This window comes from Piliocolobus tephrosceles, chromosome 16 (assembly GCF_002776525.5).
Source record: "Piliocolobus tephrosceles isolate RC106 chromosome 16, ASM277652v3, whole genome shotgun sequence".
Classification (NCBI taxonomy): Eukaryota; Metazoa; Chordata; class Mammalia; order Primates; family Cercopithecidae; genus Piliocolobus; species Piliocolobus tephrosceles.
The window spans coordinates 44,125,273-44,141,598 of NC_045449.1; the positions used below are offsets into that span (position 1 = coordinate 44,125,273).

Consider the following 16,326-nt stretch of genomic DNA (forward strand, 5'->3'; position numbering starts at 1 on the left):
CAATCATAACCACCAGGCCATGGCTGGGATTGCCTCTGTTGAAGGTACCCCACGTGGCAGGGCCAGGCTTCTAGGATGGGCCCTGCTAAGGCCAAGGATAGAGGAACCAGCATCTGCTGCAGCCTGGCCTGGTGGTGGGGGTGGGAAGTGCTGGGTCAGGACTCGCAAACTAAGCTCAGGTCCTGCTGGTCCCCTGGCCTGCTGGGTGGCAAAGAAGTCTTCGAGCCTCTCTGGGCCTGTTTACCCCTCAGAAAAAAGGAGTTGGATTAGATGTTTGTTTTTTGAGACAGGGTCTCACTCTGTCACCCAGGCTGGAGTGCAGTGGTACAATTTTGGCTTACTGCAGCTTCAGCCTCCTGAGTAGCTGTGACTACAGATGTGCACCACCACGCCTGGCTAACTAAAAAAATTTTTTTTCATAGAGACGAGGTCTCACTGTGTTGCCCAGGCTGGTCCCAAACTCCTGGGCTGAAGCAGTCTTCCTGCCTCAGCCTCCCAGTGTTGGGATTACAGGCGTGAACCCCTGCACCCAGGCTAGATGAGTTCTTGAGTCCCTCTTGTGTGTATTCTAAAGTGTCCTCCATCTGGGGGAATGAGATCTTTACCTTCTCAAGGCTACCAAAGTACCAGCTAAGACTTCTGGAGAAGGCCCAACGAATGGTGATGGCTTCCTGACACCCAGGAGGAAAAACACAGAGCCCAGAGTAGAGAGATAGAGATATATTTCTTCTGTTGCATATTTCAGACTTCACGCTGAGCTTCAGGCACAATTACTCCAGGTTCTTCTGAGAGTCTTGACAGAGTCTTCTTCCCACCCTGCTCGTGTGACCTCACACTTCCAGTGCTCACCTGGGAAACTCTGCATGGCTCTCAGTGGGCCCTGACCCTGCCTTTCCCATCCAGGGGCAGGGTATGCTGGAAAGCCCTGGAGCCAGCCCCACCCCACTTCCAGGGTCCCCTGGCTACAAAATAACTGTCCTGCTAGAGCCCAGCTCTGCAGTGCCCCCCCATATCACCAATTCTTCAGGCCTTAGAGCCTGGCAGGGCACTTGCACCCCCGTGGAGCCTCAGCCACGAGCACCACAGGCCCACGCTGGGGGACGAGGCCCTGGAGAGTGAGGCAGGCCCAGCCTCATCCAGAACAATAGCAGGTGGGCTCAGCAGGCCCCTGCTCCCCACAGACATGGCCCGCTTCCTGGGGCTGCTCTGAGCCCTATTGCACATCTTCTGCTCTAGTTTCTCCCCCCACCACCCATTTTCCTTTTTAAGTTAAAAAAAAAAAAAAAAATACAAACGAGAGAGGAAGGCGAGGAAGAGCTGGGTGTGGAATGCTGCGGGCACCCCTCTCACGTTCCCGCCAGCCCTCTGATCCCCAGCAGAGACATCAGCAGTAGTTCATACTGTGTCCACCCTGTCATCTGTGTGGGTTCTTGATGGCTGAAATGGGTGTGCAGCCTGGGCCTCTGGTTCTTGCCTGTGGGAGGGGAGACCCCTCCATTGTCTGTAAGGTGCAATTCCCGCGGTTCTCCACGGGTCCTAGCTGGGGCCCTGCTACCTGAGTCGCCCGTCTGCTTTGACAGGCCCCAGCTCTGATTTGGGGTCGGGGGACAGAGAGCTCCAGCTGGTCAGTCTGCAGGGCTCCAGGGAGGGGCAAGCAGAGGGGCCTATGGCACACAGTCCGGCCACAGACCAGAAGTTGCTCAGTTCCCTGTCTGTCCAGGCCTCGAGTGCAGGGCCTGTGAGCTGTGTGTGCCGCTGGGCAGCCTCCTCTGCGAGCTCTGGCAGAGGCAGGTTCAGGATGCTACTCAGGCCCTGGAAACTCTGCTCCATGTACTCGTTGTGGGGGGGTCCCGCATGCAGCCAGCTGGCATCATCTGTGGGTACAGAGCAGGCAGTAAGCACACCCCCCCCACAGACTCCGTGGAGGCCAGACCCAGGAGTTGGGTCTGGGTACCCCAGTTCCTGTCACAGCCCTACTTCTGAGTCACAGCTTGCTAAGTGACCTTGGGCTAATCCAAGGGACTTTCTGTGCCTATAAAACTGAGTTATAAAATCAAGGCAGTAAGCTCTAGATTCCCAACTTTAGGATGCAATAAAGCAGTGGGTTCAAGGCACTTTAGGAAAGAAGGGAACAGTCTGGTTTGTGTCCCACACCCTTTCCTGACCATCATTGGTGGCTCCCGGAGCCCTCAGAAGCCTGTACTCGGGCACTTCAGCCCTTCATGCACAGACACTGACCAGCTTTGTCCCCTCAGCTTAGAGCTCCTTCTCTGACTTTGTCCTTGAGGCGCAGCCCCTGTCCCTACCTGCTGTGCATTGTTGCCATTCTTCCCTTGACTGGGAGGTCCAGGTGTGTGGGGGACACAGCTTGCCTGCCCTGGATCCTAGATCTGCTGCAGCCCCACCAGCACCCCCTCCTCCTCTAGGGTACCCCACCTCTTACCCACCTTCTTGTGATAGGACAGGGTGGCGGAAGGAAACACCTACAACTATCACCTCCTGCATACTAGCCACTTTCCCTCCAGAGGCTCTTCCCTCCCTCCAGAGGCTCTTCCCTCATATCTTCCGGGGGAGTTACTTATACTAGGCCCTTCCTTGCAGGAATTTGCCCAGCCTGTGTCTCTGTTCAGAGCCTACTCCTTTAGCCTCAGCCAAGTGGGCAGAGAGCCACATGACCCTGCCCACCTGGCCAGAGAGTGGACTGGGACAGCCAGTCAGATTTTCTGTCCCGAGAATGTGGAACCTGGGAACTCAAAGTCCCTGGTCAGTGTCTGTTGCACTGAGATGCCATGGATGGGGAGCCAGAGTCTGAGGTCGATGCATAGAGACATGACAGGATGAGGAGCAAGATGGCCCCAGAGAGATGGAGAAAGCACCTCTGGTTCACAGTAAGGCCTGAGACATTTCCTAGCTTTGTGAAGGAGACCTCTGCATTCTTCCAGTCTTCTCCCCTTTTTAACTCAAGCTCAGTTGAGTGGATTTGTGTCGCATGTACCACGAGGTCCCTGATAGGTGTACTATTCCTGCTTCACGTGCTAAGACTGAGGCCCAGGAAGGCCAGGTAAATTCCAAGGACAAAAGGCCAGTGAACCAGTCAGAGTTATGTTCCAAACCAAGTGTGCCTGACTGTAAAGCTCCCCTTTCCACCACACTGCGGTGCAGGACCCTGCACACTACAGGAAAGAAGATCAAGGCCTCAGCCTTTCCATGCTTCCCTTACTCTAGGGATGGGAATCCGCTCTGATGGTTGGCTTCTTGGGGTCACCTCTCTGGCGAGTCCTATTCTGTCTGGCTTCTGGGCCTCATTTGAGAACTGCAGTCTTACCTTTCCTGAGAGGTAGTTTGCGGTTGAAGGTCAAGGGCAGCACAAGGAAGCGGGTCTCACCCAGCGGTTCCCAGAACTGAAGGAGTCGAACAGTCCAGGGCCCTGGCCGCAGGGGCCGGCTCAGTGGGGGCTTGTATTGCGTGACCTCGGTGTCCGTATCTACTGTGATGTCATAAGATGTGGCCACCACATAGGTTGGATCGATCCAGACGACTGTGGCTGTGAGGTTGGGGCCCCGGGCCCAGCGCTGCACGGCCACAGGCTCGTCCAGCGGCCCCAATAACCCCCCAAAGTTACGGAAAAGACGCTCTTTGGGGTCCCAGTCAGTGCCAACCTGTAAAGAGAGAGGCAGCTGGGCAGGAGTGTGGGGGAAAGGTCCTTCTCCCTCCTCTGAGGCTTCCTCTCACTATGTAATCTCAGGCCAGTCACTGTCTCTTTCTGGGCCTCAGTTTCCCCATCTGCAAAATGAAGGGGTTAGACTAGGAGATCTTTAATATCTCTCCTAGCTCTGCGATTCGTTCTAGGCTTCCATTCTGACTGCTAGGCAGTAGAGGTCAGTCCCCATTATTGGGGACCATACGGCAGGGATGAGGTTCAAAGTCCCACCCAGAGACCATTCCCACATGAAGCCAAAGTCTCTAAGAAAGAGACAATGAGGAGGGGCCAGGTGCGGTGGCTCATGCCTGTAATCCCAGCACTTTGGGAGGCCGAGGCAGGTGGATAATGAGGTCAGGTGAAACCCCGTCTCTAAATACAATAAAAAAATTAGCTGGGCATGATGGCACGCGCCTATAGTCCCAGCTACTCGGGAGGCTGAGGTAGGAGAATCGCTTAAACCTGGGAGGCAGAGGTTGCAGTGAGCCAAGATCGCACCACTGTGACAGAGCGAGACTGTCTCAAAAAAAAAAAAAAAAAAAAAAACTATGAGGAGCCACTCAGAAGTGTACTTTCATGGCCCAATTCGAATGTCCCTGTCCCTCTAGGAGAAATCGCTGTAGTCTGGAAGACTGGGCTTGTGTTGTAGTGGAAATGATAATTCCCTCCCTGCTCCCTGCATGTCCTCTGCATACCCCAACCAGGAGGTGCTCCTCAGTGTGCACAGGCTGGGGGCTGACACAGGATGTCTGCATAGGGGCATCACCATGGCTGCCATGACTGGGAAAAAGAACTTTACCCCTCCCTTGGTGTCTGTCCCTCTCTTCCCACTACCCCAAGTCTGGCTGGGGGTTGGGAGAAAGCGGCGGGGGGGGACCTGTCCCACCTCCAGACTCTGGAGCCGGCTGGCCTGGTCACTGCGCCCCAACAGCTTCAGCAACCCCTGGGGCATCAGCCACATCTCAAGCGTCTCTGCCGGCCCCTGGGCTGAGGGCTGCACCGCCTGCGTCACCAGGTAGCCCTGGAAATGGTCGTCATAGAAATACAGGTGCACGCTGGACGGCAAGCCCCTGGGCTCAAACCTAAGGTGCCAGCAGGGAGAAAGGGAGATGCCATCAGCACACCTGACTTGGCCTGGAGTCCCAGGGAGGGGGCTCTGGGGAGTCCCTTCCCCAGGCGCTTCCTTTCCCCAGATCTCACCCCCACAGCACCTGCATGCCTGGCTCTAGCCTTCTTTTCGGTATTTGCATTTTTCCTTGCCTCAGACTGGGGCCTTGTTGTGGGCAGGGGACGTCAGTCTCTGGTTGGCCTCCCCCTAAGGCACCACACCCCAAGTGCCTGCTGTATGTCAGAAGGCGGTCTCACCTGCAGAGTGGGGTGCCCAGTGGGGGTGCAGCAGTGGCAGCATGGTGCAGGCTGAGGCGGGCGAAGGCCGTGTAAGCGGTGAGCATGACATCACTGAGCCCACTGGGGCCATCAGCCACATCGTAGGTGTTCTCCCAGTAGGCCTTGAGGGCTGGCGTGCCGGGGGGGTAGCTGCCGTACAGGTGGAAGTCCAGGATTTCCAGTACCTCCTGGTTCACAGTCGACTCGAACTTCCGGGCGAAGAAGGTGGGTCTGGAGACTTGCTAGAGCAGGAGAGGCAAGGAGGGTGAAGGGCTCTGGAAACGCCAGAGGGCATGGCAGGGCTGGCCCCTCAGCACTGCCTAGAGCTCAGCCTCCTGCAGCTTTTCCTGCTGCTGTTGTAGTCCCAGACCCCTGAGGGCTGCTCCAGGCCGAGGCCCCCCCACGATTTTCTGACTGGCCCACCCTGCCATTCTCCTGGTGAAAAGCCAGAAGACCTAGCCAGGGGCAGCCTTGGGGCCTCGGGCAAGCACCTGCAGCCGGAGGAAGTCCTGTGGCTTGAAGTCATTGGGGGAGCAGCCGCACCAGTCCACGATGTGCTTGTACTGGCACTTGCATCCCAGCTTGCGGTTCCAGTTGGTGACCCGCAGGTTGTTGTCCACGAGGGTCCCACAGGCCAGGCTGTTCTCCAGCACCGTGTGGAAGAAGGACTTCAAACAGCAAGGGAGGGTGGAAGGTGAGCTGCAGGCAGCCCAACCCATGCCCTCCCCGGCCTTCATGCCTGCTGGGCCACCCACCTCTGCTGGGAGCAGTGTGTATGTGTAGAACTGGCGTAGCTGGGCCACAAGCGGGTCATCTGTGTACACCACATACTCCACAAAGCCGCGTGTCAGCACAAACCAGTCAGAACCGCCATCCACCACGATGCCTGCCGGGATCTGCCGCTCACCCAGGCGCCACATGTGCGAGTCACACTCATGGAAGAGCCGGTCCAGGCCCTGTTTCTTGATGAACCTGCCGGCGGCAGAGAGGCCATGGCTGGGGATCCTGCAGGGTGGGGTCTAAGCTCTTTCATCCGCCTGGCAACCAACACTCCTCAACCTGTGACTGGTGTGGAGACTTTGAAACCCAGGACTGGAGCCACTGAGCCCAACTGTGTTGGGGGTGTTGGGACAAGACTCTGGGACCAGGGCCTCCTTTCCCACTCCCTCACCTGGAGTTGTCCCGGCCATGTGACTTGAGGAAATTCTTGTCCCGGTTCTTGGATAGGAATGCCACCAGTTCCTCATTGGTCCTGGTGAAGGAATAGGGTGACAGGCAGCCAAGTGAGATAGTTGTGCAGTCACTGGCACAGAGCAGACCTTCTGGCTTTTCTCTCTCCCTGACGGCTGTCTGGCCATGTGTCCTACCCCTGGCTGATGTCTGGGGTGGTGAGCACCAGAGGCCCCTGAGGAAGACCACCCCAGCCTTCCTCTGCCCCTTGCTGTCTGATCCAGCACACCAGGTACAGACCTCTGGCTCCTCCTCCTCCCCTCCATCTCCTATCATGCTCAACTCTCAGTTCATCTTACACCAACCCCTCCCCTAAAACATGGCTGGGGCCCAGGGGCCCATGTCTGAGCAGGGCGGATCCCAGAGTTAGGCTTATGGGGCAGAGAAGGTCCACCAAGGCTCTGCAACCCCAAGTGCCCAGACAGGCATCCCCTCCCATCCAGAGGACTCAGAGCCCCATCCCCACACCTGGTTGGGTAGTCAGTGGCACTGAGGTTGATGAAGAAGTCCCAGGCCCAGCCAGGCACCTCTAGCAGGTCCCGCATGCTCCGCAGGTACATCCTTAGGAGGCTGGCCCCGCCCCAGATGGTGACCATGCGCCAGGGTGTCACCCGCACATTATCATAGTGCTGGGCCAGCTCCACCACCTCCCGGTGCAGGTAGTCGGAACGCTGGTGGGGAGGAGACACTCAGCTAGCCCCCAGTGTTACCGCCATCCCCACTCCCACCCCAGGACAGAGTGAAGGGACACAAGACAGGGAAAGCACAGGGCAGGGCTCCAGCCCGTAAGCGGCTGAGCTGGCTCATGCTGCCGCCCCCCTGTTCAGGGCCTCAGTTTCTCTCTCTAGGCTACCTGGGCCAGGTCAGAGACCCTGTCTGTCGGCAACCTTCTCTTTCTGCTCTGCTCACCCCAGACCCCTTGGCCTCTCCCCACCACAATACCTTGTCCACGTGGATGTAAAAGAAGTGCTGCTCATGATAGACGGCCTTGAGGAGACGCTTCAGCTGGCGGATGGCGCGGCCGTGAACCACCAGCATGTAGGCGATTCGCACTGGGGGGCCATCCACAGGCTGCTGGGCTCGGCTCTCATCCCACTGGATGCCGGGGCTCATCTTCCCTGAGAGCAGAGGACAGGCATTGGCGAGGCCCCCCCAAGGTCAAAGGGTCAGGGTGAGATGGGAAGAGGGAGCTGCCTGCCTTCCAAAGAAGCCTAGACTTGGAGCCCCATGCTCCTGGGTCCCCACTCTGCCTCTGCCACTTAGTAAGTAACTGGATGAGACTTAGGCAGGGAGGTAGGCCCCCCTTGGCTCTTTCTTCCTCAGAGAGATGGGAGTGAGGATCCGGGCCATGCCACCTCCCTGCCCCAGCCTGGGAAGGGCTGGAGCACCCCTGTCCCTCACCAGTCAGCTGACAGTGCCGGGGCACAGCCTTGGGCATGAGGCTCCCGGCCTGGTGCAGGCACACCACGTTGGCGATCTCCTGCTGGCACTGCTTGGTGCTGGCCCGGGCCAGTGCAGACAGCGCATCCTTGCCCACGATCTCGCACTTGGGGGTGAAGCCGTTGTCCGTAGGCTTGGGGGCGCCCTCCACGCTCCCTGTATCTCCGTGTGGTGGGAAGCCGGCTGCCCCTACCAGTGCCTCCCCAGCTGCTGCCCCACTCAGGTTCTGGCGGCCTGGGGCCTCCGGGGGTGGGGCAGGTGGGACCCGCCGGCTGGCTCTCTGCCGGCTGGTTACTGCCCGTACCACCTTGGCCACAGGCACTCCTGGGCTCTCAGCACGGCCCCGCCAGCGCCCATGCCTTCTGCCTGCACTGCCCCGTCGTCCTGCTGAACTGTCTGTGTCCTTGGAACCCTCGCCAGGGTCCAGTGGCCGTGGTTTCCTCTGTCTTCCTTTCTGTAAAAGATATGCAGACACATCACTGGGGCAGCCCCTTACCTCCTCCTGCTCCTTGAGTTCCCTCTTGGTTGGGGGCACCCTCAGATCTAGACATTCCTGCTCACTTTTTACCCAGAGAAGTGCTTTTCACCTAAGGACTCCACACAATCGGCACCACCACAGGAGCGCCTCCCTAGCCAGCCACCGAGGGAGCACTGGTCCTCCCTCCATCATACCAACACCCCTGTCCCCCACTGGCTCTCATTACATGGCACTGTGCTTGGTTTTCTGTTCTGGACTCAGATCTCACTTTCTTTTTCAGCAGATGTTAAAATAAATATCCACATGTGTCCCAAGGGAAGGGTGCAAAGACCCCACCGAGAGTACAAATGTCCACCCAAGACCCAGCACTGCCACCGAGGGCTGGGAGGAGACAGTGGTCTTCGTGAGACTCTAACTTCCAGATGAATCCAAAGCATTTCCATGTGGGAAGACTGGGGCCATTTCACAGTGAAGGAGGAGTGCCATGGGGGATGACGGAGGTGAAGTCTGAGACCCCAGTACTGCTTGAGTCCTTTAGGAAGCAGATCAAGACAGAGTGAGAGTGCGTGAGATTCACTGCGGGTACCCCCGTGAGCGATGGGGCAGGGGCTGGCAGGGAAAGACTTTGGACCGCAAAGGAGATGACCATGCAAGGAGAGGGGCAAGAAGAGCTTCCGTCTCCAGCACAGCCTCGAGGAAGTCCTGGCTGGCTCCTGGGAAAACTCCAGCACATGTACTGCCTGGAGCTGGTGAGCCCTGAGCCACCTCCACACTCAGTCTGTGGCTGGAAAGCTAAGGCAGGGCCTGAAGGTGCCCACAGCTGGAGGGTGTCACCTCGCTGCACGTGCAGCAGGGCACCTCTACTGCTGCCGCGCCCCTGCTTCCTGGTTCTAAGTGCTCTGGTACCTGCTGCCTCTCCTCAAATCCAGGCACTTCCCTAGATGGCCTGGTGGTGACTGAACACCATGTCCAGCCACCTCCTCCTCCGCTCCCCCATCCTACCTGCCCTGCCTGACCAAATCCCATCCATCCCTTCAGATCCAGCTCCAAGGCCCCTGGCATGCAGCCATTCTATTTGCCCTGCAGTGGAATGGGCTGAGCTCCAAGGCCCTGGATGTTCCTCTAGTAGTGAACTCCTTGACAAGAGACATGTCAGCTCCATCTCCCCAGGGCCCAGCAGAGCAGCTGGCACACACAGACACCTAGCTGGTGTCTGGTGGATGAGATGTAGAACGGACGGAGGAACAGGGGCCACCGTGTGAACACTCTAGAGTCTCCAGGGCTCTGGGCCTAGCTCTGCCAACTCACCAGCAGTTCCCTAACTTCTCTGAGCACGCTCCCTTAGCTGTAAGGAGGAATAACAAATGAGCATGAGACACTGCAGCGAGGGAGAGCCATCTCCAGCCTTGTAAACCCTCTCCCACCGGCCTTCCCCTCCATGCTCACAAGCTCTCCAAGACTAAGTCCTCTTCTTTCTTGGCCTTTCAGCAGCCAAGAACTTAATGGACCACTCTGTCTTGCTTGAAGCGCCCTCCGCATTTGCTTTCCAGGATACCCACCTGGCTTTTCTCTTCTCTCCACTGCCACTCCTTATGGTCTTCTGGGTGCTTCCTTGTCTCCCAGGGCACATCTGGGGGCCCTTCCTGTCCTAGCACCTTCACTTCCTAAGTGATCTTCAGTCTCTGAGTTTCTAAACTCCATCCCCACCCCCAGATTGATCTCTCTGGCCTGGGGATAGCTTGAACCTTCAGGCATTTAACTACCAGCTTCCTTGACATCTCACATGAGAGCTTGATAGACCTCTCAAGGCCACAAGCCCAAAAGTACCTCCCGCTCTTCATCCCCAACCTGCTCCTACTTCATCTTCCCCATCTCAGTTAATGACATCTCCATCCTTCAAGATGCTCAGGCCAAAAACTTTTGGGAATCATTTTTTTTTTTTTTTTTTTCCTGAAACAGAGTCTTGCTCTGTTGCACAGGCTGCAGTGCAGTGGCGCAATCTTGGCTCACTGCAACCTCTGCCTCCTGGGTTCAAGCGATTCTCCTGCCTCAGCCTCCTGAGTATCTGGGACTACAGGCACATGCCACCACGCCTCGCTAATTTTTGTATTTTTAATGAGACGGGGTTTCACCAAGTTGGCCAGGCTGGTCTCGAACTCCTGACCTCATGATCCACCTGCCTTGGCCTCCCAAAGTGCTGGGATTACAGATGTGAGCCACTGCGCCCGGTCAGGAGTCATCTTTGACTCTCTTTCCCTTACACCCCACATCCACTCCATCAGTAAATCCCGTCGGGGCCACCTTCAGAATATATCTGGAATCCGATCCCTTCTCAACACCTCCCTCACTATCCCTGCCTGGATTCCCTGGTCTTCCAGCTCCTACTCTTGTTCCCCTAAAATCCATTCTTATCACAGCAACTGGTGTTTCTGTTACAACTCTTAAAATCCCGTTTCACCACTCCCCTGCTCCAAACCTCCAGTGGCCCCTCTTAGGATAAAAACCAAGGCCCTTACAGGAGCCTACAGAGGCTCCGTGCGCTCTCTGGATGCCCCCTTCTCCACCCAGGCCTCTCTGACCTCATCTGGGAATTTGTCATGCTCACTCTCCTGCAGCCACAGTGGCTTCCTCTGCATCCCCTCATCCCCCCTGGCACTCCTGGCTCCAGCCCTTGCACCCACTATCCCCTGTGCCTGGCACACCCTCACCCAGATAGCCCCACTGCTCACTCCTTGCCTCCTTCAATTCTTTGTTCAGATGGCATCTTCTCAGTAGGGCCATCCTGACCACTGGATTTACAGTGCCAGCCCTCCCTCCTCCTCTGCTTTTTCCCATAGCACAATATTTCCTCTCACCCTACTATGTATTTATACTGTTTTGATTTTTTTTTTTTTTAATTTGTCTTTCTCCTCAGAAGATTGTAAGTTCCCCAAGGGCAGGGCTTTTTGCTGTATGTACTGACATAGTCCTAGCGCCTAGGAGAGTATCTGGCTGTAGTACATACTCAGTAAGTGTTTGTTTTTTTGAGACAGTCTTGCTCTCATTGCCCAGGCTGGAGTGCAGTGGTGCGATCTCGGCTCACTCCAACCTCCGCCTCCTGGGTTCAAGCGATTCTCCCGCCCCAGCCTCCCATGTAGCTGGGATTACAGGTGCGCACCACCATGCCCGGCTAATTTTTTGTATTTTTAGTAGAGACAGGGTTTCACCATGTTGGCCAGGCTGGTCTTGAACTCTTGACCTCAAGTGATCCACCAACCTCGGCCTCCCAAAGTGCTGGGATTACAGGCCTAAGCCACTGTGCCTAGCCTTAGTATTTGCTGAATGAATGAATGAATGAATGAATGAATGAATGCAAAGCTTTTGGCATAGGCACAGCATTCAGTAAGTACTGCTACTTTTTTTTTTTTTTTTTGAGACAGAGTCTCACTCTGTCGCCCAGGCTGGAGCGCAGTGGCATGATCTCAGCTCACTGCAACCTTCACCTCCTGGGTTCAAGCAATTCTCGTGCCTCAGCCTCCCAAGTAGCTGGGATTACAGGCGTGTGCCCCCATGCCCGGCAACTTTTTGTATTTTTAGTTAATACTGGGCTTCACCATATTGGCCAGGCTAGTCTCAAACTCGTGACCTCAAGTGATCTGCTCGCCTCAGCCTCCCAAAGTACTGGGATTACAGGCGTGAGCCACCATACCCAGCCCAATGCTGCCATCTTTATCATTATGATTACTCAGATGGGAGAAGGAAATAGTCAAACGTGAAGTCAAGAGAGGCCCAAGATCCTCAACATCTTGGACTTGGCTGGGTTGGGTTCTCTGTGCTCCTCACCTCTCCAGGGCTTCCCCCAACCCCTGCACACCCTACCCACTACCATTCTCCTCAGGCCTTCTGAGCACATCAGGAACCTCACGCTGTCAGGATGACAGCCACCTTCAGGCCAGAGCCCCATCCCTACACTCATGCCCTCTGTGCCTAGCACCCAGCCAGCCTTCTGATCTTTTCATTTTATTTATTTTAATAGAGATGCAGTCTCGTTATGTTATCCAAGCTGGTCTCGAACTCCTGGGCTCAAGCGCTTCTCCCACCTTGGCCTCCTAAAGTGCTGGGATCAGAGGCATGAGCCACAGTGCTCGGTTGCCCTCTGATCTCTTAAAGGTGGCCAGTGGGAGCTGGGGACGGCCATTCCCATCCGAGAAGAGATACCTGCAAGAAGAGGCAGCAGACCCTATTCTGTACCCACACTGGGGAGGGCACCACAGGCTGGGGAATCCCTAGGAAAGGTAAATGCAGCCCCACCGAGCTGAGTGTGTATCAGCCTGGTGACATGTGACGTGGCCACACAGCAAGCAGAGAAAGACATTCCCAAGCTTAGGTGGGTAGAGATGGCAGAGAGCTGTAGGCTCTCCGAGTGGAAGCCAGTATCAGTGAGTCAGGAAGCTGGTCAGGAGGGTAGGGCATGAGGCACGGGGCCAGGTTGGCTGTGGTGGGGGCCAGGATGTGGGAGGAGACGGGCATGTTGGTCCCCGCACTGCAGTGGGAGCTGGCTGACCCTGAGAAGGACAATCCCAGAGGAGGCTGGGGGACGAAGAGGCAGCAGTGAGGGATCAGAGAGGCCCTGGTGGGCAGTTAGCCCCCACCTCCGTCCCTTCCAGGCATGTCCAAAGAGCATCATCACAGCCCCAGCCTTGTGCCCCTCACAGGCTGCCCCCAGCAGCCCTGAGGTCGGGAGCCCTTCTGATGACTGAGGGTGGGGAATGGTCCTCTGACCTCTGGCCTGGATGCATTCTGGCCTCAGAGGCTCCTTCCTCTCCTCCAAGGAGGCAATTAAAATCCTCTGCCACTTCCTGGCTCTGCAGCTCCACCTTAGAATCTTTCTCTGAGTCACAGAGAGGGTGAACACAGAAATGCTCCCCCCATCCCCACCTCCTTTGACTTCTCAGGCTGCATTTAAAACAAGTGGTGAGATGGTGTTTGTGAAAGCTTTGGAAACTATCGAGCAGCTCTCTGGAGGTTAGTGACCATCCCTGGGATTCACTCTCAGCCTCTCCATAGATGGGCAGAGCGCACATCTTAAATGCACACTGAATCCTGTGCTGCTTAAACCCCTTCGGTGCTCTCCCGCTGCACTCAGAATAAAACTCTTGCCCCTTGCTGTGGTCCTTTCAGCCGCACAGGACGGAACCATCTTCCAGGGAAAGCACCACACCCTCCCGTCCATTCCTCAAGGGTGCCCAGCTAAGCCCATTCTCCTCAGGCCTTCTGCCTGAACTCTCCTGCCCACCTCTTCCTCTGAGAAGCCTTTCCTGACCCTGTGATCTAACCCAACCCCTTTGTAATTCTATTGAGCTCCTTTTCGCTGTCTGTTTCTTCCTGTAGATTACCTGTCCATGAGGGCAGAGACCTCATCTATTTTATTTTTGTATCCCCAGTGTTAGCACAGTGTCTAGTACAAAGTAGGACTTCGTACCTATTTGTGGAATGAATGATTGAATGAATGAATCGTATTCCCAATGCACAGTGCTGGGATAATAAGAGTTATTTATTTACTGACAGCTGAGTGTGTGCCAGGAACTCCTGCAAGTGCTTCACAGGCATCATTTTCACTTTATAATCACCCAGCACGGGAGGTGCCAATATTATCCCCATCTTGAGGAGAGATACTGATGAGGATAAGGGAGGAGGCAAAGTGATTTGCTGGTGGTCTCCTCAGGGTCAGAGCTGGAAGACAGTGGTGAAGTCGGCGGTCCAACTTCAGCACTCACCTTCCCATGCACCCCGTTATGCTGCCTGGCAACCCCAGATTCAGGTGAGGGAGCAGCTCAGGGGGTCCAAGCAGCAATGGGTGCCTGGACCGCACAAGCTTTTTCAAACATTCCAATCCAGGATTCCCCTATTCATTCAGCCAGGAGGCTGGAGGAGGAGGTGGGGGGGGATGGGGGCGGTAGCCCAGAGTGGTCCCATATTCCAGTGTCAGAGGGCTCCCTAACTGCCTTGGCAGCCCATTCCATCTTGGAATGTCCCATCTGCCCAAAGAGTCTTCTTACACTGGGCCTGAAACACCCTCCTACTTGCTTGTCCTACTTGTAGGTCCATATCCCCGCGGATGTCACGGAGCCAGCCGCCCCTGCCCCCACCTCCTTTTGGAGTTATGGTCTCCTGTGATTCTGTTCCAGCCCCCGCCACCATCCCATCCTCTGGGTTCTCCAAAAAAAGGCAAGGGCAGCCCTTCTGTCTCCACACTAGGCCTTCCGGGCTGGTGAGATGCCGTAAGGGGTCGTGGGTATCGGGGCTTGTCCGAGGACAGCAGCAGACAGAGTCTCTGACCCGGATCCCTGGAGGCAGCAGAACAGGGGCGCTGGGGGCAGGGAGGCCCTGACCTCTTGGCCACAGCTTAGGACTGTGGTGTGGCCTGTCCTCTCCATCTCCGCAGCATGAACCCAGACCCAATGGACCCTTCCTCACCACACCGCTGAGGTGTCTGAGCCTCCAGCTGCAACCACATCAGGGAAGAGGGAGAAAGACCCTCGAGGCAGGGACCTGGGGGCTGAGACGGCTGTTGGTTGCCCCTGCTCTACGGCTGGGACTCTGTTACAGTCCCCATTCCCTTAGAGCCAGGGGCCCCTCCCTAATTCCCTAAGGTCCTGAGGCCAACTCACCAGCTCAGTTCCTCCTCCCCCTGCCCTCCGGAGACTCATCCAGGTTCTTCAAACCTCTGGCTGAGGAAGCCACACCTCGGGAAGACTCCAGTTCTCTCCCTCGGGGTCACTCCTTGTTCCTTCAGTTCCCAGGTACACACTTTGTCCCAGGCCCGAATTCCACCCCCGAGCTCCACTTGCTCACCGGCCGCTGCCCCCTCGAGCTCAGCTGGGGAAGGACGCTCTGGGTCCCTTGGCCCCACTCCTCCGCCCACGGCGCGCACATCCCCGCCCCCTCCCAACTTCAGAAAGTTTGGCCTGGGGCTCCCCACCTCCGAGCAGGTTCGGGCCCAGCCCCGCCTCCCAGCCCCGCTCGCGCGCCTGACCTTCATCGCTCCCTTGGCCGGAGACCACCCCAGCATGACCTGCTCCTCCCGCCCCGGCCCCCAATGCACCAGGGCCCGGGTCTCCAGGTCACGCACTGTCCCCGCGCGCAGCTCCCTAGGCCTGCGGGGTAAGGGAGTGCCAGGCGCCGGATGCTCCGCTCCAGGCGACCGCCGGCGCCCCGCACGCACGCACGCGGCCGGTGCCCCACTTCCCCGGCTGGGGCCGCCCGCAGCCCCGCCAGGACCCCGCGCGCCCCCGCGCCCGGCCTGCCCGCCCGCCTGGTTGTCCGAGCACCTCGCCCGCCTCGTCCTCCTCCAGGCCGCTGAAGCTCCACACCACCAGGCCCTGCAGCAGCAGGATGGCCAGCGCCGTGGCAATCGCCAGCTTGTAGCGCCGCACCAGCTTCTGCACTCGCGCGCTCGCCACCATCTTCCTGCCCGGGACGCGGGGCACGCGCCCAGCCCTGCAACCCGGCCGCGGGCGCGCGCACGGGCGCGGGGCTGAGTCTCCCTCCCGCCCCCACGCCCGGGGAGGCGGGCCGGGCGCGCGCCGGGGCGGGGCCTGCGGGGCCAAAGCACCGCGCCCCGCAGGCGAGGGGTGGAGCCAGGGCTCGCAGCACCTCCCTCCCCGGCAGCCGCGGGCGTGGGCCTGAGCGCCTGCCTTCTGCGCTCTTGTCTCCGCTGGTGCCCCTGGCTCCCACGTGTGCTCCCCTCCACCTGTACGGCGAGCGCCTGGTGCTAGGGAGTGGAGGGTCTGCGGCACAACCTCTCTTGCCTAGTATCAGGGTCGTGGGCGAGTTCAGTCCCACGCCTGTAAGCTCTCTGTCCCGGGGGCCCTGGGAAAGCCAGGGCTCCCAGAGACGCCGCCTTGGGAGAGGGCGTGTGAGAGCCACAGGCCTCTGCTTAAAAACCTGGGGGCCGCACCTGCGGGTCAAAGTCTAACCCCTTGACGGGCATCAGAGAGCCTTCACGAATCCTCCTTTCCGCTCTGCGCTCATCCTAAGCATCCTCAGGCCGCTCCCAGAGTCGTGGTTCTCAAACTACTCGGAGTCTCTTGGAGGTCTTGATAAAACAGAT

General features: G+C 57.6%; 1 protein-coding gene across 2 annotated transcripts; it reads right to left on the reverse strand.

The window, feature by feature from the left end:
* Positions 1 to 705: 705 nt before the first annotated feature.
* Positions 706 to 15,782, reverse strand: XYLT2 (xylosyltransferase 2). Of its 2 annotated transcripts, none has more exons than XM_023204445.2 (11): positions 15,545 to 15,782; positions 7,718 to 8,210; positions 7,259 to 7,434; positions 6,785 to 6,987; positions 6,258 to 6,338; positions 5,842 to 6,058; positions 5,578 to 5,754; positions 5,066 to 5,328; positions 4,587 to 4,782; positions 3,326 to 3,659; positions 706 to 1,874 (listed from the first exon to the last, which is right to left on the reverse strand). In XM_023204445.2, the coding sequence occupies exons 1-11, from the start codon at positions 15,677 to 15,679 to the stop codon at positions 1,552 to 1,554; spliced, it is 2,598 nt and encodes an 865-aa protein (XP_023060213.1). In that variant the 5' UTR covers positions 15,680 to 15,782; the 3' UTR covers positions 706 to 1,551. The 2 variants fall into 2 exon arrangements, with proteins under 2 accessions (XP_023060213.1, XP_023060212.1); XM_023204444.3 differs by having other exon boundaries at positions 5,842 to 6,091; positions 15,545 to 15,735.
* Between the last annotated feature and the right edge of the window lie 544 nt (positions 15,783 to 16,326).